The sequence below is a fragment of the Urocitellus parryii genome, chromosome 11 (assembly GCF_045843805.1).
Source record: "Urocitellus parryii isolate mUroPar1 chromosome 11, mUroPar1.hap1, whole genome shotgun sequence".
NCBI classification, from domain to species: domain Eukaryota; kingdom Metazoa; phylum Chordata; class Mammalia; order Rodentia; family Sciuridae; genus Urocitellus; species Urocitellus parryii.
In genome coordinates, this window is record NC_135541.1 from 28,407,880 (window position 1) to 28,433,642 (window position 25,763).

Here is a 25,763-nt window from a genome sequence, read left to right on the forward strand (position 1 = left end):
GAGGCAGGAATAGAATCTCCAAGCAACCACTGGGGGTGCCCATGGGACAGATGCTATGAGCCTCAAACACAGCAGTGGGCAGAAGCCAAAGGGCAGAGGGCATAGAGAAAAGCAAGCCTCGGCTATCTTTAGGCACATCCTGGTGCTGGGAACAGTGGTCCCAAGGCAGCGTTCTCTTCACAGACAGCCCGGCCAGTCTGGCCAGAGAATACGGTCCAGGAAGCCCAGCCAAGACAGGGATTGTGGGACCTCGTAATTCATGCTCTCCATGCCGCCCATATGGGCCCCCCATCTCTCCTGCCTGTCTACTCTAGCCCTTCCAGGGTCACTCTAGAGAAGAACACTCATGGAGTGCTCAGAAGGTGTCTTGGGTGCACAGGGCTCAGAACCTCCATAGCAGGAAGGGGCAGAGCCACGACCCACTTTCTTCTTAGGCCCATGGCAATTCCAAACCTTCTTGGGGGAAACCAGGGACCTTGCTTGCATTCTAACACAGCATCCACTCCTAGCAAATGTTCAGGTCCTAAGCCCTTCATCTGTGCCCATTTCCGAGGATCCAGGGTGGCTCAGGAACACCTTCAGATGCTCCAATCAGGAGCAGCTGCTCAAAGCAGCTTTGAGGGGCTGGATGAGAGGGTGCATCCTGGAAGTTCAGGACAGGGCTGGAGCAAACCGCCCAGTCCCCTCCGTCAAATCATTCCCTGGACCAGGTAAGTACTTGAATTCAGAAACGTTGGGTGAGAGACAGGGTTAGTCTGGGGAAGGCTCAGCAGAGACCTCGGACCAATCAGTTTTCAGATGAATGAGAGAAGCAATGGAAGGCACCAGTGGGGAGAGAATTTCATGAGGGAGGGACTGTCCTCAATCACAGGCTTCCTCCCCTGACAGCTGCCCAGTCTGGCTTGTCCCTGGGGCAAGATCCCAAGAGAAAAATACAACCCTGGCCTTCTGGATAGGAAGTGGCATCTTTTTCCTTGTTCCTCTTCTGGTGCCAACCTGCTCCATCCATCAGTAAGCGTGGCTCCCTCTAAAACCTCACCGAGCCCTTGTTTCTCAAAGGCCTCATCACCACCTCTCATGTGCTCTGAGACAGAGGGCAAAGGAAGGGCCATGGCTTGAGGAAGAGGAATAGGGAGATTTTCTTGGAAGCCTCAGGAGAGGAATCAAGGGAAACGTTCTTTTCTTAACATTTTGGAGTAAGAAGGAACCAGAGAAGTAAAGAAAAAACAGACAGGTGGGAGGACCCCTTGGTCAACACACACTGAACATGTCCTGTGGCACAGCACTGGGTGGGTGTGTAAGTGGCCTCCTGTCCTCCCAGCAGGCTGAGCTGTGTCCTCTTAAGAGCACCTCTTGTGACGAGGACAGGGGAATGTGCCTCCTGCCTCTTAGCAGGCCTCTGCAGGGTCTGGGTCTGTGGTGGAACCTGTCCTGCTGTGGGCCTGGAGCCTGCTTCTGTCTAACCTGCTGGGTGAGGGGCTGCCTGGCTGGGCCTAGGGCAGCCTGCACATGTGGGAACCTGCACATGCTGCCCCATGGAGGCTCCTGGGCCCTCTGGTCATGGAAAACAGCTGGAGGGAGGTTACGGGGCAGTGCATGTCACAGCCCTCCCACCCCCCAGAGTCCGACCCTTGTACTCACCAACATCCCTTTGGCACCTTTTCCTACCATGGTGGCAGTGGTTTGGGGTCTCTGAAGACCAGATCACACTTACAAGTTCTGCTTCCAGCACCTTTTAGACCACGGACCTCAAGAGCTGTGGAGAAAGTAGAGAGTGAGGTGAGGCCCTGGCTGGACCTTGGAACTCTCCAGGAACAGGTAGCAGAGAACCCCACACCATCAGCTGAGGCCCTATGTCGCTCCCACCCTGGCCCGCCCCTCTGCCAGGTCATTCCTCATCCTGCTGTCTTCTGGATGACTCTCAGGTCCAGCCCCTTCCCAGCTCTCCCTCCAACCCTTCCCCTGGATCTCTTATTCTCCAGGCTTCCTGTCCCAATGGGCAAAGGTCTATTTTTGACTCTCCAGATGCCCAATCCTATAAAAGATAAAAAACGAACACAAAACTGGGATGGGGTCCAAGTCCCTCATCATCTGTGTGAATGGCCACAACCTTTCCCAGGAGGGGAGTCAGCTCCGGCCAGCACTTGCTCCCCAACCTCAGCCCAGTTACGCAGTCCTTCTCCATCCTGATGCCACTTGGCTTGGGCTCCAGGGTGACGGAGCTTGTTGCTGCGTAACTCATTTACTCTACACACGCCAGACATACCAGGTGTAGTCCTGCGCCTTTCTTTTGCTCTGGCTGTGCCCAATTTTACAACACCTTCCCTCAGGTGCAATTCTGCAAGTCCTTTAGGTCTGGGCTTAAATATCACCTCCTCTCCATAGCCCTCTGGACACTTCCCCCACTAGCATGAACAAACTGCTTCCTCCTTTCTGTTTTGTGCAGGTTACTACTAGTGCTCTTATCATCTCATATTACACTTATTTGCTTTTAAGTCAATCAAGCACAAGTAGGTGAGTCCCTGAGGCCTTGTAACTGGGCTTCCTTCACCCCACTGTTCCCAGCACCTAGCACAGTGCTAAGCTAGTAAGAAGTGTTGGTTGAGCTGAAATGAAGGGTAATGGACAGGGCCCAAGGCATGTGAATGTGGCCCAGGTCAGCCTGGGATCTTATAGGAAGCACCTACAAGGCCATGCAGGAAGGTGAGCTGGCGAGGGTGGCAGACAGGCGGAAGGAGCCAATCCCATGGCAATGATTGTGCAATTTTTATTGAATGTGAGATGTGGAGAGAAAAGAATCAACCTTCAGAGAGACTGAAAGAGCTCCCGTGGGTCAGATGGGTGAGGAGACACCCTCCATAGGGCCAAGGAGGATTTGGCTGTCTCTGAGCCCTTCCCTTCCTTCTCAAGGGGCAGACTCCACTCTAAAGGCTATTCCAGGTCACTCTGTCTCACCTGTCAAGGGCCACCTCTCACCCACAGGAAGTCATTAATAGGCTGTGGGAGAGGTAAGGACCTCTTTGCCTATGCAAATCTGGTCTTGACTTCCTTATGCCATTTGCCCTGGCCATTTGGTCTCATGCAGGGCCTTCTCCTTAGGGTAGTTTCTCTAGTCACTGACCCAGGCTGGCCTCTGCCTCTCAAAATGTCTCCTAAAGAGGCCCTGCTCATGGCTTTTGTATTCTGGAGGCAGTTGGGAATAGAGAGGGCTGTGTCCTTCATAAGGGGATACACCCTTGTCTTCCTCAACCACTGTACCCCTGAATCCACTTTCTTGCTGTAAACTCTGGCTAGATTTGACTTCCCTAAAGCTATTTCCCTTCAGGCAAGGAGTAATAATGACAATGGTGATAGTAATAGTAATGATAGCAGATGGCATTACTATAGGCCCTCATGGGTCAGGTGAGTGACCAAGAACACTCTGTTGTGGGACTTCAACCGCAGTGTTCTCATTCAGGTTACCCCAGAGACTGACTTGGAGAGATTACAGGCCTGGCCTACAGTGGGGGCCTGAGTGAGCTTTTCAGACCTGACATCTGGAGTTAGGGATGTTGCTCAGTGGCAGAACACTTGCCTAGCATGTGTGAGAGTCTGGGTTCTATTCCCAGTAATGCAAAAGCAATTAAAGAACATCTCTGACTGGGGGACCAGCCACGCCCAAAATCTAGGACCTGGTAGGTCTGGGCTGGATTCTGGCTCTGCCAGTCACTAGGTACATGATTCCAAGTGTTGCTTAATCTCGTTTTTTGTTTTTGTATTGGGGATTGAACCCAGGAGTGCTCTATCACTGAGCTACATCCCCAGCCAATAATTGTAGTTGGATACAATACCTTTATTTTATTTATATATTTTTATGTGGTGCTAAGGATTGAACCCAGCACCTTGCACGTACTAGGAGAGCTCTACACCACTGAGCCACAATCCCAGCACCTCCATCCCTTTTTATCTTTGATTTTGAGACAGGGTCTTGCTAAATTGCTGAGGCTGATCTTAAATTTGTGCTCCTCCTGCCTCAGTCTCCTGAATTGCCGGGATTACAGGTATGCACTGCTCCCAGCCTGTTTAACCTCTTCGAGCCTTAGTTTTCTCAGTCTTGGAAGTGGGGCTAATCATTCCACAAATTCTGAAGTTTCTGCCTCATTTTTGTTTCTACTACAAGGCCTCCACATTTTCTTCCCCTCCAATCTGTTGATCTCTCCAAGTCCCAAAGTTCTGGTTCCCTGTGATAGTTCTCCGTAGCCCACAGGATATGGCCCACAGGATATGGCCTACATTGCTTAACAAGGCATTTAAGCTGGTCACAAACTAAATTCATTTATTCAACAAATACTAATTGCAGGTCTGCTCTGGGCCAGACCTTTGTTAGGTCAAGAACTCAAAGGTCTCTGCTCTCCTGCAGCTTACACTGGGTGAAAAGCTGAATGAGTGCCACTGATGATTCAAACTAAATAATTACAGATTGAGATAAAGGGTGTGATGGAGAAAGATCCTTTTATGGATCTCTATAGCAGGTCTGAGAGTCAGAAAGGCTTCCCTGAGGAAGAGATGTTTAAGGGCCAGAAGGAGTTTATTAGGCAAAGGGGAGATAGAAAGGAAAATAAGGGAGGCAAATGGAGAAAATGAAAGTAATGGGAAGGCTCACTACCCCTGGGAGGGGCTCAGGTAGCCAGGGAAAGAGGTGAAGGTGGACAATACTATTGAAGGCTTTTAAGTAGAGGATCAACTGGAGGGGAAAGGATTGCTGGAATGTTCACGTTTGTGCACATTGCAAGAATCACCCTAGATATGGTGTGAAGAAAAGACTGGAAGGAGGTGAGAGTAGAACTCATTAGGAATGGGTCAGGCCAGAGAGGAAGGGGCTAGAATCAGGCCAGTGATGACAGGAAAGGTACACATATCTGAGAGAAATTTAGAGGATAGCATGGTGGGACTTGGTGATGAATTACACTTCCAGGGGTAGTGAAAGACAAAGAAGGGTCTCTGGTTTCTGCTAGTGCAATGAGAGGAAGCTGGTGCCAATCCCGAGCACAAGGATACTGGTGGTGCTGCAGATCTGGAGGGCAAGAGGATCAGCTGGGTTGGACAAGCTGGCTTTGAGCCGTTTGTGAGCCACCAAGGTAGATGCTGAGAGGGCAGTCACAGTCCCCTCATTGCTGGCGTCTTTCCTCTCTTCCAAAAGGGAATGGAGCATTGACCAATTTGAAAGATCCCTCTAGACCAAGCCTTGGAGTCCTTGCTGGGAATGAAAGGTCTTTCCTGGCTTCAAGAACCTCACAGTTTAGTAGGAAGATACAGGAAGAAGCATAATCTTCATTCACTGGGATGGAGGTAGTGGAGGGGCAGTGGGAAGTGGGGAGTCTTAGTTCAGCCTGGGAGTCCAGGCCAGCTACCTATGGCCATGTTTGCCATGAGCCATTCCCAGAAGGCTCCTGTCTCCATGCCCTTGTTCAGGCAATGGCAGTGTCTCTGTCTCTCTGATACTGGGGATTTAATTTAGGGGTGCTCTACCACTGAACTACTCCCCTGACCCTTTTAAATTTTTATTTAGAGACAGGATCTTGTAAGTTGCTTAGGACCTTACTAAGTTGCTAAAGCTGGCTTTGAATTTGCAACCCTCCTGCCTCAGCCTCCTGGAATTACAGGCGACTGCCACCACAATGGATGGTGAGAAATTTAGAGGATAACATGGTGGGACTTGGTGATGAATTACACTTCCAGGCCCCCTTTTAATTTTTTTTTCCTTAATTTTGTGAAGGTATCTCACTAAGTTGCTGAGGCTGGCCTGGAATTTTCAATCCTCCTACTTCAGCCTTCTGAGTAGCTGGGATTGCAGGTGTGCATCACCACGAGCTCTTCTCACCATTTCACCTGTATATACCCTACCTATCTTCAAAACCGGATCCAATGCCATTGTCTTCATGAAGCCTTCCTCCGTCCTCCTAGTTACTGTCAACCTTTCTACCATACCCCCAAAACACTCCATGCACTCTGACTAGTATGCTGGTCACATGTAGCGTTGCAGCATGCTTCCCTGAGTCCAAGTCTGGCTACCCCACTAATTGGAGAGCTCTTCCAGGGCAGAGGTGTGGATCTTCTGTGTCCTCAGAGCGGGTACAGCTGCAGTCCCCGCGTAGACAAGTAAGGGGGCGTTTTTTCTCTGCGGTCCTTGGAAACTTGGGCATGCTCAGTGTTCCCCATTAGTCTCTAGAACCAGTCCCCTCACCCACTACTCTTCAACCTTCTGTTGCCTCACTTTGAGGGTTTTTTAACCTCTCAAGTTCTCGCTTTTCCCACTCCTTCCTCAACAGCCTTTATTTCCGAAGTGGTAGCAGACTGAAGCATGCTTCAGCTAAGAAACAGACCAGGCTTTGTAAAGGAGCTGTCAGAGAGCGAGAGAGACGCGGCTCCTTTAAGAGTGATCCGAAGGGGGCGTGGCCTGCGGAGAGCAGGCCCGAAATGGGGGTGCGGCTCCTTTAAGTAGCGGCCGCCAACTACGCCTAGGCCCAGGGCCCGCGGGCAGGGGCGCGGTCATTTTTGGAGCTGCGGCCCCGCCCCGGTCGCTCCAGTTCGGTTTTAATCGGGGGACAAGGTGTGGAGGGGCGGGCGTTACATCAGCCACCACGTGTAGGCCTCTCAGCTGGCGCGGAGGCGGCGGCCCCGCCCCCGGCCCCTGCCGTGGAAAAGTACCGGGGCGCCGAGGTCCCCGCCCCCTGCCCCGCCCCCGGGCCGGCTCCGGCCCCTCCCGGCCCTCCGGGCAAGCCCCCTCCCGTCCGGCCCCGGCCTCGTCGCCGTCTCCCGCCCGGCAGTGGCCGCCCGGTGCTGGACGCCTACTGGGGGTGGGCATCCCGGGCTGCTAGGCCCGTGACCTCACCTGTGGCCGCCCGGGCTCGCCCTAGGCGCGCTCGGAATGAGGGCTGCGGTGGGGAGGGCGCAGATTTTTTTTTCCAAGATAGCAGCCCCCGAAGAACTCCCGGCCCGCAGTCCCTTCCCGAAGCCGCGGCCACAAAAAGAGCCCGGGGACAAAAAGAGCCCGAGGGCGCTGGGACCGTCCCTCACAGCTTTCCAAGCCACGGGCGCGCGGGAACCCGCACCCGGGTTGGCGAGTGGGCTGGCAGATAGGGAGGCCGGCCGGCTGGAGGGGCCAGATAGGCAGCCAGGCCGGCCGGCGGCGAAAAGAGATAAAGCAAGAGCCAGAATGCGGGGCGCAGATCTTGCCCGTGGGCTCCCGGCCCCCGGCGCAGACCCACTGGCGCCCCAGACGGACCGTGCCACGCTCTGGTTCAGCGCTACCCGCACAGCCCGGAGCCAGCCGCCCCCGACCAAGCCGGCGTCTGCACACAGCGCCCCCTTTCCGAGAGTGCCCCCCCCCGTTCCCGCCGGCTTCAGCGCCTAGGTGACAGCGGTGACACCCAGACGCGCGCACCTACCCCGACCTTTGCGGCGAGACAGACATCCTGGTGCGTGCACCACACTCTTACCCACAGATGCCCGCATGCATGCGCGATCACACACAACACACATACCACACGCACACGCTGGTCCCGGGGCTCAGCCCCGCAGAGCCACCAACCGCACCGACCACCGGCAGGACCGACCGAGGTGCGGGCCGCAGCATCCCTTCCCTCAGCCCCCTTACCATGCTGCAGCCCCCGGCCCAGGCGTGCTGGGTCCGCACCGCGGTGCGCCCAGGTGGCTTTCTTAAAGGGAAAGTTGCATCAGCCTCCCGAGGCTCTGTGCCGGCGCGAGTCCGCCCGCCCCGCCGCGGCTCCTCCAGAGCTTGTTGTGTTTTGGTTTCGGGGAGGCGGGGGCTAAGAGTTTGGTGAAAGTTTGGAGAGTGGAGAAGGCTTGGGAGACCTAGCCAAGTCCCTCCCCTCCCTGAACAGCTCCCCTGGCCGCTCTCCCCCCTCCCCCTTCCCATCCCCTCCCGTTTGCCGACTTCTCAAGCTCCTCCTCCCAGGGAATAAAATTACAAGTCACTCCAGCTTTTCAGTTGATTGATCCCCACGAACCCCTGGGAGTGGGGCTCCGCAATGGAGACCCCCTTCTCCGCCCCTACCTCACTGCCCTCCAGCTGAGGCCCTTGGAGAAAGCAGATGTCGTCCCCTTAGGGTTAGGCTGGAATGAAGCCAAAAGGCCTGGGGCACTTTGGGGGACTGGGGCTGCAGTTAGCCCGCCAGGCCCCTCTGGTCTTCTGCGCCTGCGTTTCCCCTAGAGAGAAGTCTGAGCAAACTCTGTTCCCTTAGGAGCAAAGCCGCTAGAGACTATGGGCACAGCTGGTTAAGGCCTGGGTCCTACTTAGAACCAGAGGACTGTTTCTCCACAAACTTTCTTTGGACACTGGTTTGGTCAGCCCTGCTCGGGCGGTGGTGCTACAGGGACTACCCATCAACTGTGCTTCCGCCTCCCTCCTTAGAGAAGCAAACCTGGGTTCCAGTCCCTGTTAAAGGAGCCTCGGCCAAAAGGTGCTTTGCTGAGCCTCATAAACTAAGGAAATGCGTACATGTGTACATGAAGTGCATGGCTCTAAGCAGGGCAGGGGTGCTCAGGTGTTTGGACTGGGGCCCCTATATTTGCTTACCTTGAGAGAGCCAGAAACTGTCAGGGAAAGGGGCCAGTTAGTTACTAGTGTCAGAGGAACTCTTGTTGCCCCAGTCTGAGAGGAGCATCTGCTCAGAGAAGGCCCTAGTCTGGAGAGAAAGACTCCAATCTGCATGGAGTCCTCACCATTGTCTGGCCAGGAAACTGATTTTATTTTTCCTCTGGAGACAATCAAAAATCTAAAGCATAGGGCTGGGGATGTGGCTCAGTGGTTCAATGCCCCCAAATTCAATCCCCAGTTAAAAAAAAAAAAAAAAAAAACAACAACAATCTGATGCATACATAACAAACTCACATAAGAACAATTGATGAGTAAGATTCCAATTTATTAAATTATAACCAGAGGTGCTGAACAAAATAACAGGTGTGTAGCCCAGAAGCTTCCTTCAGCTTCTCAGGCATCCACAGTTCCCCCTCCTCCTCCCAGGGCCAGGGCTAGGGCCATATAAAAATTGTTCTGAACCCTATGAGACTTACAACCTATTCAAATTGGAGACTTGATCAAATCTGAGAAGACACTTATGTTCCTTTTACTTTGTCCCCAAACCTAGCAGATCCACCAGGTTTCCTATGTGCCAATTGCAGGTGTTCTGTGTGTTCATGCATGCTTGTATGTGCACATATACCTTTCTTTACCTGAGCAGTCTTCCAATCTGTGGACCCTCCCTCTGTGTGCTTGTCACTCTGGAAGAGTGACTGTGAGCGCTGCAACAGGTGTGTGTAGTTATGTGTGTCCAACTCCTAGGACTGGGCAGATCAGATCCAAGCCATTCTCATCTCCTCTGCCAAGACTTAACTCCTTCTACAAATTGTTTCTGATCTCTCCTCCCTGCCTCCTGCCTTCTCCCTAAATTGTCAAAAAGGGCTCCCTCCCAGGGAGTGGAGGCTGTCAGAAGAAGCCCCCAGTAGAGTACGAAATAAGGAAAGGTGTGAGTGGGAAAAGGCCTCCCTCTTTCACCTTCCTGCCTCGAGCAGTAAACTAGGGTGGGGTGAGTCTAGAAGGAGGCACCAAAGAGGTTCTGAGAACCCTCAGCAAAGGTTCTGAGAATTTTCATGGCCCAGGCAAGTGGAGCTACCCACCTCCCTTAAAGTGGAGCTATCCACCTAACTTAAGGATCTATATGAAGGGAGGCAATTACAGGATGCTGAGAGCCAGACCCCCACCATGCCTTCAGGCCTGGGGCTAGGGCTCATGGGGATTGGCAAAAGAGAAGGAAAAATGTGCTCAGAGGTTCTAACCCTAAGAATTTGGGATTCACTTAGGGACAGGGAGGTAGCCTAGCACTTTAGCCTATGGGGTGGGGGAAAGAGAAGATTGTCATTGGGGTATTTGGGGAAGTTGGAGACATTGACCAGGAAGGTTTTGCTAGACTAACAGTGACACAACATGAAGCATATCTACATATAGAGATTAATGGGTGTGCACTTTACCCACCTTGATACATGAAGAGCTTCAGGCAACCACATATTGAGCGAGTCCTGAGGAGAGGCTTATGAGAAAGATTCTGATTTGGAAAGCTATCTCCATGAGACAGGAACTAAAGCTGCTGGTTTTTTCCGATCAGAATAAGGTCTCACGGGAAGCAGGTCTGGGCCTAGCCCAGGTCAGAGCCAGGATGGCCTTTGTGCCTGGCTGTGAGCTCCCCACCCTGGGCAGCTGGCCCACAGGGAAGGAAGAGCATGGTCACCAGGACCACTGTGGGAAAAGAGGACAGACAGGAGACCGGAGGACAGACAGATGGGGTCAGACGTCCCAGCCTGCCTACTGCCTGCAGGCTGGGATGTCTGAGCAGGGCAGCAAGAGGGCAGGCAGCCGGCTGGGCCCCACCCAGGGCAGTGGCAGCGGGCTGAGGCGTGTCTCAGGAGCCTCCAGTTACAGTGCTATTTCCTGGGGGGGCTGTGCCCAGTATTGGATCCCCCAGTGCTCATTTGTCATCAGCCAGCAGGATCAAGACCTTTGTGTTAGCATATTCAGAGTCAGTTTAAGTATGTGTTTGATGGGAATAGGGACAATGCCAGACCTGAGCCATTTCTCAGGGCTTTATAGGAGTGGCAGCACCAGGCACCTTGGTGGAGGGGTGCTGAGTACCTTGCTGAGAAGTTGGGGGCAGGCGGACTTTGCTTTGAATTGGAGCTTGGCCTGACCAGTGATCTCGACCTCCTTGGGGTCCCAACCCCAGCTGGTGGGAAATACTATTAGGAACTGCTCTCAGAGTCTTCCGGTCTTGAATTTAGAGTCCAGTGGTCTGTGCCTAACACCTTCCCTGCCCTGACCCAAATGCAAGGCTGTGACTTAGACCAGCTCCAAGAGTTGTCTCTGGAGTCCAGGTATCTCTCAGGCCATTCTGTCTCCCACTACTGGCAGCACAAACTAATCCAGGTTGGATCCCATGGCTCCAGGTAAAATCAGGCATACAGATAAGAAGCGCTGACTTTGGTACTGACAGAAGACAGGCTCAATCTCTAGAATAGTCAATGCTCAGATTTCTAAATATTTTAGGCTCTCAAGATCCAGCCTTTCCAGTGCTGGGAGTACCAGGGTTCCCAACCTTATAGAGGACCCAAAACCCAGAGTTTCCAAAACCCATAGTCCCCAGTGCCCCAACCCTCAGGGGTCTAATGCCCAAGGTCCCCAGCATCTCTACTGCCCAGTGCTCCTAACATCCAACTTTCAGAGCACCAGTGGCCCAATTCACTGGAAAAGAGGGGAAGGGGGTGCCCGTGCATGATCAAGGTTCCTTCGGTGACTGGTATGATCTGGGGAGTGGCCGTGACTGAAGCCAGCTGAGGTGCTGCTGGTAGAAGCAGCATTGCTTCTCTGATTACTCCCATCCTGGGTCTGAAGAGGTCAAGAGAGATTGCAGGAAGGATGGCTTGTCCTCCCGCCCCGCCTAGTCACAGGGATCAATGTAATTCAGAGTCCACTTGTCAAATACTTGTGCACATCTACCATGTGCTGGGAATTCTCCAGGAATACAGCCATGGGAGAAAAGGGACTCTTGCTCTCACATATGGCTGGTTAACGGTGTGTCTGTATCGGAGTGTTAGTGCGGCTTGGCACGTGGCTGGCTGCCTGTGGCTCACGTGTGGCCAAGGGCAGGGCTGTTGGTATGTGGCGGTGTGGTGTGAGACCGTGAGCTTAGAGTCAGCAGGTTGATGCATGTGACCGTCAGAGCCAGTCTGGCTGCCCAGTGGTCTGGCCATCCTAACAATCCCTCCCTCTTCACTGCTATTCCAAGAGATGGGATACAAGGCCTTCCTTTGCCTCAGACACTCAGGTATTGAGTATCTGGTCTCCCTGTGGGAAAGACAGGGCTGGTTCCAGCCCTGAGGCTGACCCCAGAGCCACCCTGCACTGTAGTGATTTCTCCTATTATCCCTGCCCCCTCTGGACCCAGAGCCTCTTTGGATTGGGAAGACAGGAAGAGGGGTGGCTATTAGTGGAGCAGCTAACACCAAAAATAGCCATTTGCCCTGGGGAGGATCCCATGACACCACCCCCTCCTCTCAGTCCAGCCACTGACCTGGAGCCTGGGTAGGGCTCCTTTCTGACTCTACTTTTCTTACTTCTGTCTGAGTAACTTTCTGGAACTTGAACAGGGGGACCAAAAAATGATGTCACTACAAATGATGACATCATAAAGAGTTATGACACCCCAAGGAGCAACACCAGGGTGGGGAAGCGACCTTCTGTGTAGGTGGGAGGGGCAGCTCCCCACAGCTCCCAGCAGCTGGGATGGTCTGGCTGGATAAACCCCTGGGTGGGTCCTGTTTTATCAGTTCCCCACAGACTTCCGGTAAGCCTCCTACCATGGGCTGGTCCAGGGACAGGTGGGGAGCAGGCTGGAAGAGGGGAAAGGGCCAGCTGGAGCTGGCTGAGCTCCAGGGAAGACAGCAGGGTTGGGGAGTGCTGGCAGAACCCCAGGAAGAGGAGGCAGGGGGCACTGGGAGAACATGTGGGTTGCCGTTCTTTGGGGGCACAGACTTTAGCCAGGCTGCCTGCCCCCTGGATCTTCTGTTGGACACCCGTGAAACTGAGTCCTGATCTCCTCAACTTTCCCCACCAGGAGTACTAACTATTGGCAGTGACTATCAACCCTGGGATTGTGTGAGGATTAAAGGATTTAATATGTGTGAAATAGCCACAGAAGGGGGCTTGGTGTATGAGAAGAACTCATCCTTCCCCGATTAGGATCTTCCCAGGCCATGCCCACCATGCCCAGCAGCAGTCCACTGGGGTGGCCTGGGGCCTAGCTGGCATTTCACAGGTGTCTCAGCCCCAGAGACATGCCCACTTCAATTTAGTCTGTACTCACCCCCAAACTCCCCAGGAATCTTGGCCTTTCTAGTGTTTTCTTACAGCAACCCCACACACACCTTGGAGCCTTGGTGCCCTCTGGTGACAAAAGTCATACATGGCAGTTACAGCTGGATTCCCCTAGGGCATACTAGGTCAGACAGAGATGCTGTCACTGGTCTGGTTATTTTCTGTCATCCTTACAAAAAGTTTACAAGGTAGGAATTATCTTCATTTTCTAGAACTAAGGTTAGACAGGTGAAATAATCACCAACTAACTAATGGTAGAACTGGAACCCAGATTGCCATGTCTTTCCAAAACAGATATTCTCACTCTTCCCTCAGTATACAGGCTGCTTTGGGGTGTATTTAAACAATGGCACTTGACTCTGGAGGTGGTTTACATACATATGGGCCATCCTGGTAGTTTGAGTGTCATCAGGAATGAGTATACAGTTATTGAGGTTCTCCAGATGTCACTATAAAATAGAATCGGTTTAGGGTACAATAAGATTGGGTATTGGCAGTTGAGTTTTGTGTGTGTGTGGCTTTGAGGTGGCTGTATGATTGGACTGGTAAATGTGACTACACTTGGGCTCTTTACCAAGTGTGTGAGGTTAGCCATGGCAGTGTGCATCTGGTCTGTGTGTGACAGTATGGCTGAGCTGTGGAAGTTCTGTAGCTGGAGGGACTGGTGGTGGGGGGAGGGTGACGGAGGGCCCCGGGTTCCCAGCGCCACTTGCCTTTTTAGTCCCAGGACTGCATTGCTCACCATGACACACATGATGGATGGCTTCACATGCCTGACACACTCCCATGGGCCTATCCAAGTTCTCATTCCCCCCTCCTCCCATTTATTCTTTGAGGAAGTAAAGCAAATAGTACCACAGATGGAGCTAGTCTTCATTTTTTTCCATGAGATATTTGTGAAAGCATTTCACATGCCTTTGAGTGATAGCTAAAGAAAGAAGTGTCATTTAAAAAGAAAAGTAAATACAGCTATTCTAATTCTTTAATTTGAACATCAGTTCTCAAGACATTGTTCATAGATCCCAGGGAGTCACTAAGACCTTTACAAGGCAAAAACTATTTTCCTAACAATACTAAATTGTTATTTGCTATTTTCTCTTTGCTGATATTTGCACTTGTGATGCAAAAGCCACAATGAGTAAAACTTCTGGCCCCTAATCAGGGATCAAGGTCCACCCCCATTGCACTAGACTCTTTCTTTTGTTGTTGTTAGTATTAGGAATTGAACCCAGGGGTTCTATCTCAGAGATAGAGCACCCCTGGGTTCAATTCCTAATACTTTCTCTGAGATATACCTCCAGCCCTTTTTATTGTTTATTTTGAGGCAGGGTCTTGCTAAGTTGCCAAGGCTGACCTCAAATTTGCAATGCTCCTGCCTTAGTCTCCCAAGTAGCTGGGATTACAGGCGTGCATCACCACACCTGGCTAGACCAGTGGATTTTTTTTTTCTTTTTTTCACTGCTGAGGATTGAACACATGGCCTCATGCATGTGAGGAAAGCAGTCTACTACTGAGGCATATCCCAACCCTAGACCAATGGGCTTTGATGTAATAAAGTATGAAAGGTTCAAATTGGCTGGGCTTGGTGGCTCACACCTATAATCCCAGCTACTTGGAAGGCTGAGGAAGGAGGATGGCAAGTTTGAGGCCAGCCTTATCAACTTAGCGAGACTATGTCTCAAAAAAAAAAAAAAAAAAGAGCTGGGGATGTAGCTCAGGCGTAAAGCTCCTCTGGGTTCAATCTTCAGTGCCTCCCCCCACAAAAACAAAGAAAGAAAAAAAAAACCTACCTGTAATAGCCAAGAATAGCCCAATTAACTGAAAAGGCTATTAAATACTCCTTCCATCTGTATACTCTATGAAGTTGAGGCAAACATGGGTTCAATCCTCATCACTAAAAAAAAAAAAAATCCACTGGTCTAGCCAGGTGTGGTGATGCACGCCTGTAATCCCAGCTACTTGGGAGACTAAGGCAGGAGTATTGCAAATTTGAGGTCAGCCTTGGCAATTTAGCAAAACCCTGCCTCAAAATAAACAATAAAAAGGGCTGGAGGGGGGGCTGGGGATGTGGCTCAAGCGGTAGCGCGCTCGCCTGGCATGCGTGCGGCCCGGGTTCGATCCTCAGCACCACATACCAACAAAGATGTTGTGTCCGCCAACAACTATAAAAGGGCTGGAGGTATATCTCAGAGACAGAGCGCCCCTAGGTTCAATTCCTAGTACTAAATACTCTTTCCATCTTACACTATGAGGTTGAGTTTTCCTTATGTACTTCACCCAAAACAATATACTGCAATAATCTGAATGTAGGAGCAGCTATGAGAATCTAGCCATCTTCAATCAAGCCAGACATTACGGAAATTTGCAAAAGTGTAAGATGATATCATTGTTTTCACTAAAATTTTAGTTTTAGAAAATTCATGTGCAAAGCTCACAGATCAATCTAGCACTGCAAAAAAAGGAAAAAGGAGAAGGAAAAGAAAAAATAAATAGATATTTTTCAAAGATATATGTATATTTTTGGTTAACATATCATAATTCATTATTGTTATTATGAATTAATACATGTTTAATGTTTTATCTTAACTTTGAATACATTGAATGTTAATAGATAAAACCCACTTAAGTAGAACTCTTTGGGTCCTTAATTACCTTTAAAAGCATAAAGTCCCAAGACCACAAAGTCTGAAAACCACTGAGTTAGAGATTTATTTTTTAAAAATCACCAATTTTATTTTCTGTTTTGCCTCAGACTGATAATATTAAAGAATGTTTGTTTTAATGCTTATATTACAATGTAGAGAGCTATGGATGTTATTTATTTTTTTAAAGATGGACAATGAGGGGCTGGGGATGTGGCTCAAGCGGTAGCTCACTCCCCTGGCATGCGTGCGGCCCAGGTTCGATCCTCAGCACCACATACCAACAAAGATGTTGTGTCCGCCAAAAACTAAAAAATAAATATTAAAAAGTTCGCTCTCTCTCTCTCTTTTTTTTTAAAAAAAAGATGGACAATGAACCTGGGGCACTGTATCACTAAACTACATCCCCAGCTGTTTTTATTTTTTAAAATTTGAGACAGGGGAGTGCTGGGGATGTGGCTCAAGCGGTAGCGCTCTCGCCTGGCATGTGTGCGGCCCAGGTTGGATCCTTAGCACCACATACCAACAAAGATGTTGTGTCCGCCAAAAACTAAAAAAAAAAAAAAAAAAAAATTAAAATTCTCTCTCAAAAAAAAAATTAAAAAAAAGCTAATCTTATAAAAAAAAAATTTGAGACAGGGTCTCACAAAATTGCTGAGGCTGACCTTGAATTTGAAATTCTCCTGTTTCAGCCCCCAAAGTCACTAGGATTACAGGTGCACATCACCTGTACTTTTATGTTCTCACTTAATCCTAAGAATGACTTTATAAGCTAGATACTATTATTATTTACATTTTATAGATAATAAAACTCAATCTCAGAGTGATGAGGGGAAACCTGTAGGAATGGAATTGGCTTTAAATCCTCTTTATAAGTAAAAATTAAAGGTGCCTTTACATCTGGTTAAATTTATACATAAAAAAAGTAATTTTGCCAGGTGCAGTGGCTCAGGACGGTAATCCCAGTGACTTGGGAGGTTGAGGCAGGAGGGTTGCAAGTTCGAGGCCAGGCTCAGCAATTTAGCGAGACTCTCAACAGCTGAGACCCTGTCTCAAAAAATAAAAAGGACTAGGGATGTAGCTCAGTGATAAAACACTCCTGAGTTCAATCCCCCTGGACCTAAATAAATAAATAAAAGTTATTCTTTTAGGCCAGCCTGGACAACTCAATGAGACCGCTGCTGCAAAAAATAAATAAATAAATAAATAAAAAGTAAAAAGGGCTGGGGATGTAGCTCAGCAGTACAGCGCTCCTAGGATCAATCCCTAATATCACCAAATGAGAAAAGTTATTCACCTGAAGTTTCATACTTGAGCAATTATTCTTTTAGTTAACAAATCACCACTGAAGGTAGATACCAGCCTTTACCTGTCCCCTATCTGGACCTTTTCAGCTGAATCCCCTCTAGAGCCCTCACATTCTGGTCATTTCTCCTGAGTCCCACTGAAGCCACATTTAGAAGAAACAGACCTGACATCTCACACTGATGTTGTGCCCGATTCCCCTCCCCCAGAGCCTTTACACCTAGCCTTCGAGCCCACCCTCTCCACTGGAACCTCCCTGAGCCTTCGCTGGAGGGCACATGCTCATCCTACCTGAGCCCACCGGCCAGCCCTCACACCAGAACTGGTCTCTGAGACCAGCCCCTCCCAGGCAGCAGCACAGGAGTGGAGGCTGGAGGGCAAAGGAGTGGTGGAGACAGAGCGTGAGCTGGCGGAGGCAGGGTGGTAAAGAACCCCAGGATCTCAGCTCCCAGCCATGTTCCCAGGCAGGAATGTTCCCATCCAGTACTGACCTCTAACCCCAACCCGCCTCGGTGTGAAGAACGACTGCCTCGGCCTCTCCGGCTTGGAGGACCAGCAGACGCCTCTGGAGCAACTGGGGCATCCCCATGGCAACCATGCCAGGCCAGCTGGAGCTGGGAAGTGGGTCTCCTTACAGTCTTTTATTGCCCCCCAAATATGGCCTAATCTTGGTAACCCTCAGGGGCCTCTTTTAGACTGGAGAGTCCAAATGAGGAGGGACAGTTGCTTGCACCATGTCTCTTTACTCAGGGACAATATTTCTCTGATCTCAGGCAAATCTTTCCTGGAATAATCAAGTGGGACAGACATCAAAGAATTATCCACCCTAAATAGGGCGAAACCCCAGTTTTTGCATGTTGTGGCTATGGGCAAATGTCTTCATCTCTAACAGGGAGTCCCGGGTAGTGCCCATCCAAGCTCTCCTGATTCCCACCAATACACTAGATGCTGGTGGGTGTTTGTCGCCTCCTCCTGACATTCTGGCATGTGAGCTAGAGGGAAGTCTGGGAGGCTTTGGACTTATTCCTCTGCCCGCCTAGACTGCGGGCCTGATAATGTTCTAGGGTTGGGATCTTGTCCATGGAGCACCTTGTGGAAGGAACAGAGGAATGAGTGGTATGGGTGAAGATGGGGGTGCTCAGGGACTGGTGACCCAGACCAAGGCCTTATGTGAGTGATTAGCTGTCACGTTGTATCTAAGCTCCTTACCCTCAGAATCTAGCTTCTCTACTCCCAGGTCTAATCCAGAGGTAGGGGGAGGGAGGTCTGAAGTTACTTGGCATAGCTTAGGGGCCTTGGTGGGTCACCAGTGACCCATTTAGTATAACCAGTTGTGGCTGTGGGGAGTTGGGTCTCTGCCTCTCCTCTGAGTCTTATTTTTGTGGGTATCCTGCCTTTCCTACCGTCAAGTATGTGCATCTGTACTTCTTTCTGCTTTTTCTGTCTCTACCAACAGCTTTGTGACCCTGACTCTGGGAAGCTGTTGCTAGTGACAGACAACACTGATACCACTGGATCAGAATCGGTCACACAAATCTCAATGACAGGATTGTAGTGGGATGGAAAGTCATGGGGACACAGATTTATAGGTGATGCTGGGTTTTAGACAACATAGGATCTAGGTGGCACTGTGTTGTGGCTGAGCCAGGGTTTGAGGAACATTGGGTTATTTGTATTTGACCCACATACTGGGTGACCCTGAGTTGGGCTAATACAAGATTATCTGAATGACTCAATGATAGCAACCCAAAGAGAATTTAGAAGTCAGCAGAAAGGCAGCAGGAGTTTTCAACTGGGGCAGTTTTGAACCCCCCACCCCACCCCCACCCATCTGGTTATATCTGGAGATAATTTGGGTTATAGCACCTGAAGGAAGACGTGTTACTAGCACCTACGGGGTAGAGGCAGGGATGCAGCTCAACACCCTACAAGACACAGGACAGACATCAAAGAATTATCCACCCTAAATAGGGCGAAACCCCAGTTTTTGCACGCTGTGGCTATGGGCAAATTTCTTCATCTCTAACAGGGAGTCTCGTGTAGTGCCCATCCAAGGTTACTAGAATTACTAAACCAATGCTTGTAAAGTGTTTAAAATATGCATAGAACATGGACCATGCTGTTTAGTGACAGATATCTGGAGAGAAGAAGAGTAGATTTAGATGCAGGGATTCGAACATTCTCTCGTTCTCATTTCAGCTTCTACAATACTTAAGATAGGACTCCTCCATCGCCAAAGCAGTCTTACATTTTGCTGGTTTCCACTATTTTCTTGAGGGAAAGAGGTAACTCTTCCCGCCTTCAGTACCTGTCTGGTACTGAAGATCTGCTCTGATTGGCTGAGCGTGGGTCGTGTGATGGTCCATAGTTTCTCAGGGGTTCCAAGGTTTCCATCAGAACCACTCAAGATTGGAGGAGGAGGATGTGGTCACTGCAATGATGGAAGGCAGCAAAGCAAGGAAAGATGATAAATGGCCCTGCCCGGCGACTATGGGGAAACCAGGGTTGACACAGCGTCTGATGCAATAGAATTATGGGTGATGGCATGTTGCATGGTGGCTTTGGGAGCTAATCTGTGGACCGCAGCTCCCTTGGTCCACCCCCTCCTTCTCTAAGTCTCTGATCTAGCTTTTTTGACACACTGTTGTTTGGTTTTCCTCCTTCCCCTCTGGCAGCAACTCCAAGCCTGGAATGTTGGTGTGTTCAAAGCGCAGTCCCCGACTCTCTTCCCCTTTTCTCCAAACTTCCTAAGTGACCCCTTGTGATAGCACACTGGTAGCCTTGAAATCATACCACAGAATTTGGGAATACTCCACATCAGGGTTTTGTTTTTTCCTTCCTTTTCTTTTTTTCTTGGAGAGACAGTAGTTAAGCAGTTTCCAGCATACCACTGCCTGACACCACTGTCACACAAATTTGGTTTTATCCAAAACCCTAAGTTACTCACACTCTTCTTAGCTCACTTTTAGTTATTCCAAGCTGTTTTTTGCCCCAGTTTAACTCACCTTGAACCCATTTCCATCCAGACTGTGTCTCCCACATCAGCTCCCAAGTTTCTCCAGAAACTCACTCACTACACAGTCGCCCAGTACCGAGTTGCTCCTAACTCAACGTCATCACAAACTAATGTGGCACAGATTTGTGTTCTCCAGATACTTCTTACATAATCCATTGTCTCCAGTCTTGTGTATGTACACAATTTCTTAATATTCTATTTAGTATATTCTTGGAATATAAGAAACAGAAGACAAGTGTCAGCCCATGTGTGGGGAATTCTCCACGAAATTTGTTGGAACATAACATAATAATAACACTAATAGCAACATTTATTAGGTACTTACTAGTACCACACCAGCTCTAAGCGCTTTTTTTTTTTTTTTTTTTTTTTTTTTTTTTTTTTTTTTGAGATGGGGACTTGGTATGTTCCCTAGGTTGGCCTCAAGCTCTGGGGCTCAAGTGTTCTCCTGCCTCAGCCTCCTGAGTAGCTGGGACTGCCAGTGTACCCATCTGTACTTTACGTGTTAACTATATATACTCGTCCAAACTTCACAGTAATCCCATGAAGTAGATACAGGTTGCACATCCCTAATTCAAAAAGTTCCCAAATCTGAAATTACTTGAATGCTAACATGGTGCCACGATTGGTAAATTTCACACTTGACCTCACCTAACAGTCAAATGCAGGCACACTAAAGTATTGTATAAATTTAAACTTCAGGTTGGGTGTATAACTTACATATGAAACATGAATGAATTTTGTGTTTAGAATTAGGCACAGGCCCAGTATATCTCATTATGTATATACAAATATTTCAAAATCTGAAAAAAAAAATCTCAAATCCCCAACTCTGTCGTCCAAAGCTTTTTGGATAAAGGATACTCAACCTAAACTACTGCTTCCCTAGTTTTTTTTTTTTAACCTTTATTTATTTATATGCACTGCTGAGAATTGAACCCAGTGCCTCACACATGATAGGCAAGTGCTCTACCACTGAGCCACAACCGCAGCCCTGCTTTCCTATTTTTTAAACATCTAAGGAAATCTGTATGCAGAGGTTAAGTAACTTGCCCAAGTACACATGGATGGTAAATAGCAAACCCAGGTTTTGATCTGAGATAGCCTAGCTTAGAAGTATGCTTTCTCAATACTGGGCCACAGCTGCCTACTTGAATATATTCATGCTTAGATATTATGCCAGTTTTGATTTTAAAATGTGTTACAGGAACTAATGTATTAGTTAGCAAAGCTCAATCATAGCAATGTTTTCATTAGAAAGGATTGCTCATTTTGTTTTTCTAAGATAAAGCAGTTGTGCTAATAGCATTAAGCCACCATTCCATTCCCCTGAGTGGGCTAATGAAAGATTAGTGGTGACTTTTGATAAAACAACCTTGTGGAGCTAGAACAATATGAGTTGGCCCAGCGGCGGGGGAGGGTGGTTGGGCTCGGGAGGGAGGAGGTGGGTGGAAGGAAGGAGAGAGGCGGTGGTATCAGGAGACCTAAGTCAGGACCCAGGCTGGTCATGAGATAGGGCTGTCATGGTTGACAAATCTTTAAGGTTTGGATGATGACCCAAGACCCAAATCAAACCTTTGACTTTCCCTGGAGCCTCGCCAGGGATTCAGCGTGGTCAAATCAACTTTACCAATAACACATCGGCCAAGGGTCCCATCCATCTTGAGAGAAAGAATGCCTGGATCGTGAGAGTTTCCTGCCCTGTTCTCCTCCAGGGGCAGGAGGATAGAGGGAATGGATAGGGCAATACTTAATTTCTTACTCATGGCACCTTATTTCCTTCTTAGATGGCTGGTTTAAGGCATAATCAGAAATGTGGGTAGGAAGAGCAAGATTCCACTGGAAATCACAGAAGCCAATCTGCAACCAATTTGTTAGAAGTGGGATTATGGTGCCCTCTCATGGACATTTTTGGGAATTTATACAGTATCAGTTTTTGGAAGTGGGGTTAAAGTAGGTTGAACCTATTCAAAGGGAAGATAATTTACTAGAGATTTGGCATCTAGAATGTTCAGAAAGAATGCCCAGAAGAATACATTGTGTGTGTGTGCATGCGCACGCATGCATGTATGCTATGTATGTGTTGGGGGCTGTGTGGCTTCTCACTTGTCCATATAGAAATCAGGGAAATAGTTGTAGAGGAAAAATAGAGAGGTAGCTGATGGAAGTAGTCCAGAAATACTAAAATGTGTGAAAACCAAAAGCCTTAGAGATAGGAATTTCCCCTGCTTGAAGTAGATTCAGTGATGTGACTTAAGTAAGAAAAGGAGGCACGGCCAGTGACTTCCAAACAGAATCAAAAGCACAAGAGGGAATTCTAGTGTCCAATTAAGCTGAGAAATACTCTGATCCCATGACTCACCCAAAATAGAGTGATCCAAGAGCTATGGCACTCTCCGTATGATAAAAGGATGTTTTTCTCAGAGTGGAGGAGGAAAATAAGGGGAATTAGGAGAAGGAAGAACAGGTGAGTTAAAGGTTTCTTTTTAAAAGTGAATTTTTTGTCTTAAAATGGTGTGTTTGGAGCCTCAGGCTTTCTTTGATATGATTAGATTTAAAGATGATTTGAACATAGTCTTTGAGTTTTAGAAAATATCCCCTTTGGCTTAGCTGGCTTCTTCAAGTACACAAATGAAATTACTTTATTATTAACCTATTTTTTTTTTCCTGGCAGGATTTTCTGTATGGTAGATTGACCAAGATGTAATGTGTTTAATTTATGAATCACAGTAAAATTCATCTACCGATTAGACATGTTGAAAAGTTTATTCATTCTGATGCTAAGGTCTTTTATTTTGTGTGCAAATAATACACAATCATACATTCGTTTAGTAAATTTTATTGAAAAAAATAATTCATGCAGAAAATGCATTAATCGTCTCATGCATCGATACAACTTGTGTAGACACTAGTGTCTTAGTCTCCTGGAGCTGCTATGACAAAATACTTTAGACGGGGTGGCTTAAACAACAGGCATTTATTTCTCACATTTCTGGAGGCTGGGAAATCTAAGATAAATCTAAAGATAAAGAGAGTGGTGTTCTGCTGAGTGGCTTGCAGAGGGCCAGCTTCTCATGGTGTCTTCAAATGGCTGGGAGAGCGAGTGAGCACTCTCACCCTCTGAGGGCAGCAATGCCATCCTTTTTTTTTAAGAGAGAGTGAGAGAGGAGAGAGAGAGAGAGAGAGAGAATTTTTTTTAATATTTTTTTTTTTTTTTTAGTTCTCGGCGGACACAACATCTTTGTTGGTATGTGGTGCTGAGGATCGAACCCGGGCCGCACGCTTGCCAGGCGAGCGCGCTACCGCTTGAGCCACATCCCCAGCCCCAGCAATGCCATCTTGAGGGCTTCACTCTCAGGACCCCTCTAAACCCAACTACCTCCCAGTGGCTCCACCTCCTAGTACATCACGTTGGGGACAGGAGCCTTCATTTGGACATATCCTTCAGATCATGACAGCAGTAGGAAAGAGGCCTCCCCGTGCCCCTCCCCACTGCTACCCTCTATGACCTCCTTAAGATAACCACTATCCTGACTTATTTTTTAAATATTTATTTATTTATTTTTTTTTTGTTTTAGATAGACACAATCTCTTTATTTTTATGTGGTGCTGAGGATCGAACCCAGTGCCTCGCACATGCCAGGCCAGTGCGCTAACCCTTGAGCCACATCCCCAGCCCTAGCCTGACTTTTTTTTTTTTTTTTGTACTGGGGATTGCTTAACCACTGAGCCACATCCCCAGCCCTTTTTATTTATTTATTTTTTAATTTTGAGACAGGGACTCACTAATTTGCTCAGGGCCATACTAAGTTGCTATCGCTGGCTTTGATCTTATGATCATCCTGCCTCAGCCTCCAGAGGTGCACCACCATCCATGTGTGGCAGTTCAGCAGTGGTAAAGTATTTACACAACAGAAATCGGCAACGGCTACAAATCAGAGTTTTTCTTTCTTTCTTAGAGAGCTGAATGTTAAATGATTCCCATCACACCACTGCCAACACCCCTTGTCATAAGAACATTCTTTCCAACACGAGAAATAATCAAATATATTTTAAACTCATATAATATAAAACAGAATTTAGATAAATCATTTTTTATTTTTGTAAGCTCAACTATACAAGTAGTCAGACCTCTCTTAAATTATGCCTATATCTAATATTCAAAAGCCTCCCCTGCCAAATTTAAAAATGAGAACATTATTCTTTCAGTTCTCTTTTTTTTTTTTTTTTTTTTGGTACTGGGGATTGAACTCAGGGACACTCAACCACTGAGCCACATCCCCAGCCCTATTTTGTACTTTATTTAGAGACTGGGTCTCACTGAGTTGCTTTGTACTTTGCCGTGGCTGAGGCTGGCTTTGAACTCACAATTCTCCTGTCTCAGCCCCCCCCAGCCACTGGGATTACAGACGTGTGCCACCGTGCCCAGCCATTCTTTCAGTTCTTTAAAAATCAAGTGTAAGCCAGGGGCAGTGGCTCGTGCCTGTGATCCCAACAATTCAAGAAGCGGAGGCAGGAGGATCCCAAGTTTGAGGCTCACCTCAGCAACTTGGTGAAGTCCTAAGCAACTTAGTGAGACCCTGTCTCAAAATAAAAAAATAAAAATAAGCAGGGGATATAGCTCAGTGGTAAAGTACTCCTGGGTTCAATCTCCACCACCCCTCCTCACCCTGCGCACGCGCACACACACAAAAATCATGTGTATCTCCCCTTTTCTCCACCACTGTAGTATGTGAACTTGATCCCATTCCTTGCCATGTCTTTCCACAGGACTTTGAGGATCAGGTGATTCCTGACCAAGAAACAAAAGCAAAAACATCCCATTCTCAATGACTTCAGATGAAATCTGGGAATGAAGTCAGGTACAACTGTAAGAGGAGACACAGAGAAGAACCAAGCTGGTTCTAAGGAACAGTATGTGAGATGCCACACAGATTTATGCTGTACCAAGATCACTGCCAACTTATTATATCAACTGGAAAGTGTCCTCACTGTCTGGACGATTGGATATGTATTTTATTGGGAATATGATTTTTCTCTTTGCATTCTCTACACTGGTAGGTCGAGTCAGTATGTGAAAACTTCTATGTGAAAAAAATAAGAACAAAACAATAAAAATCACATGTCTCAATGCAAATCCTCTTACATTGCTGTTGAGAATACAAATTGGGACAACCACTCTGGAAAACTTCTACAGTTATTTACTAAAGCAAAACACACATATATTCTATGATCAACAATTCTACTCCTGGTTAGATAGTCAAAAAGAATGAAAGTTTCTGTCCACTCAAAGGCAGGCAGAATATCCATAATAGCTTTATTCCTGTTTCCCACACTGGAAACAACACAAATATTTTTTTTTAAGGAGAGAGAGAGAGAGAGAGAGAATTTTTTAATGTTTATTTTTTAGTTATCGACGGACACAACATTTTTTGTTTGTACTTGGTGCTGAGGATCGAACCCAGGCTGCACACATGCCAGGCGAGCGGGATACCGCTTGAGCCACATCCCCAGCCCCAACACAAATATTTATCAACAGCAGAATGGTAAAAACAGTGTGATTAATTCATACAATGGAATATTATACGGCAATAAAAAGAACAAAATGCTGATGATAAACAACATGGGTTGCATGAGACCCTGGTTCCATCTTCAGTACCACAAAGCAGCAACAAAAGAATACACACATTATGTAATTATAGAAAGCTTGAAACCTGGCATAACTAATCTGTAATGGTAGAGCCCAGGTAGGGTTACCCATGGAGTGGTGCTCACTTGCAGGGGACAGGAAAGAGCCTGCTGGAGGGCTGGCATTGTTCCACTCTTGATCTGGTGGTGAGTACATGGCGGGTGTATGTATTTAAAATTGATCTGT

At 48.0% G+C, this 25,763-nt stretch overlaps 1 protein-coding gene across 1 annotated transcript in view; it reads right to left on the minus strand.

Annotated features, from left to right (window-relative positions):
- The window catches only part of Slc6a9 (solute carrier family 6 member 9), a 32,590-nt gene extending 24,893 nt beyond the window's left edge, over positions 1-7,697 (minus strand). Inside the window, exons 1-2 of the mRNA XM_026397826.2 lie at positions 7,637-7,697; positions 1,642-1,756 (exon numbers count right to left, since the gene is read on the minus strand). Coding sequence (XP_026253611.1) covers positions 1,642-1,671 — 30 coding nt within the window. The 5' untranslated portion in view covers positions 1,672-1,756; positions 7,637-7,697. The remainder of the gene's footprint in view (positions 1-1,641; positions 1,757-7,636) is intronic.
- Positions 7,698-25,763: the final 18,066 nt, after the last annotated feature.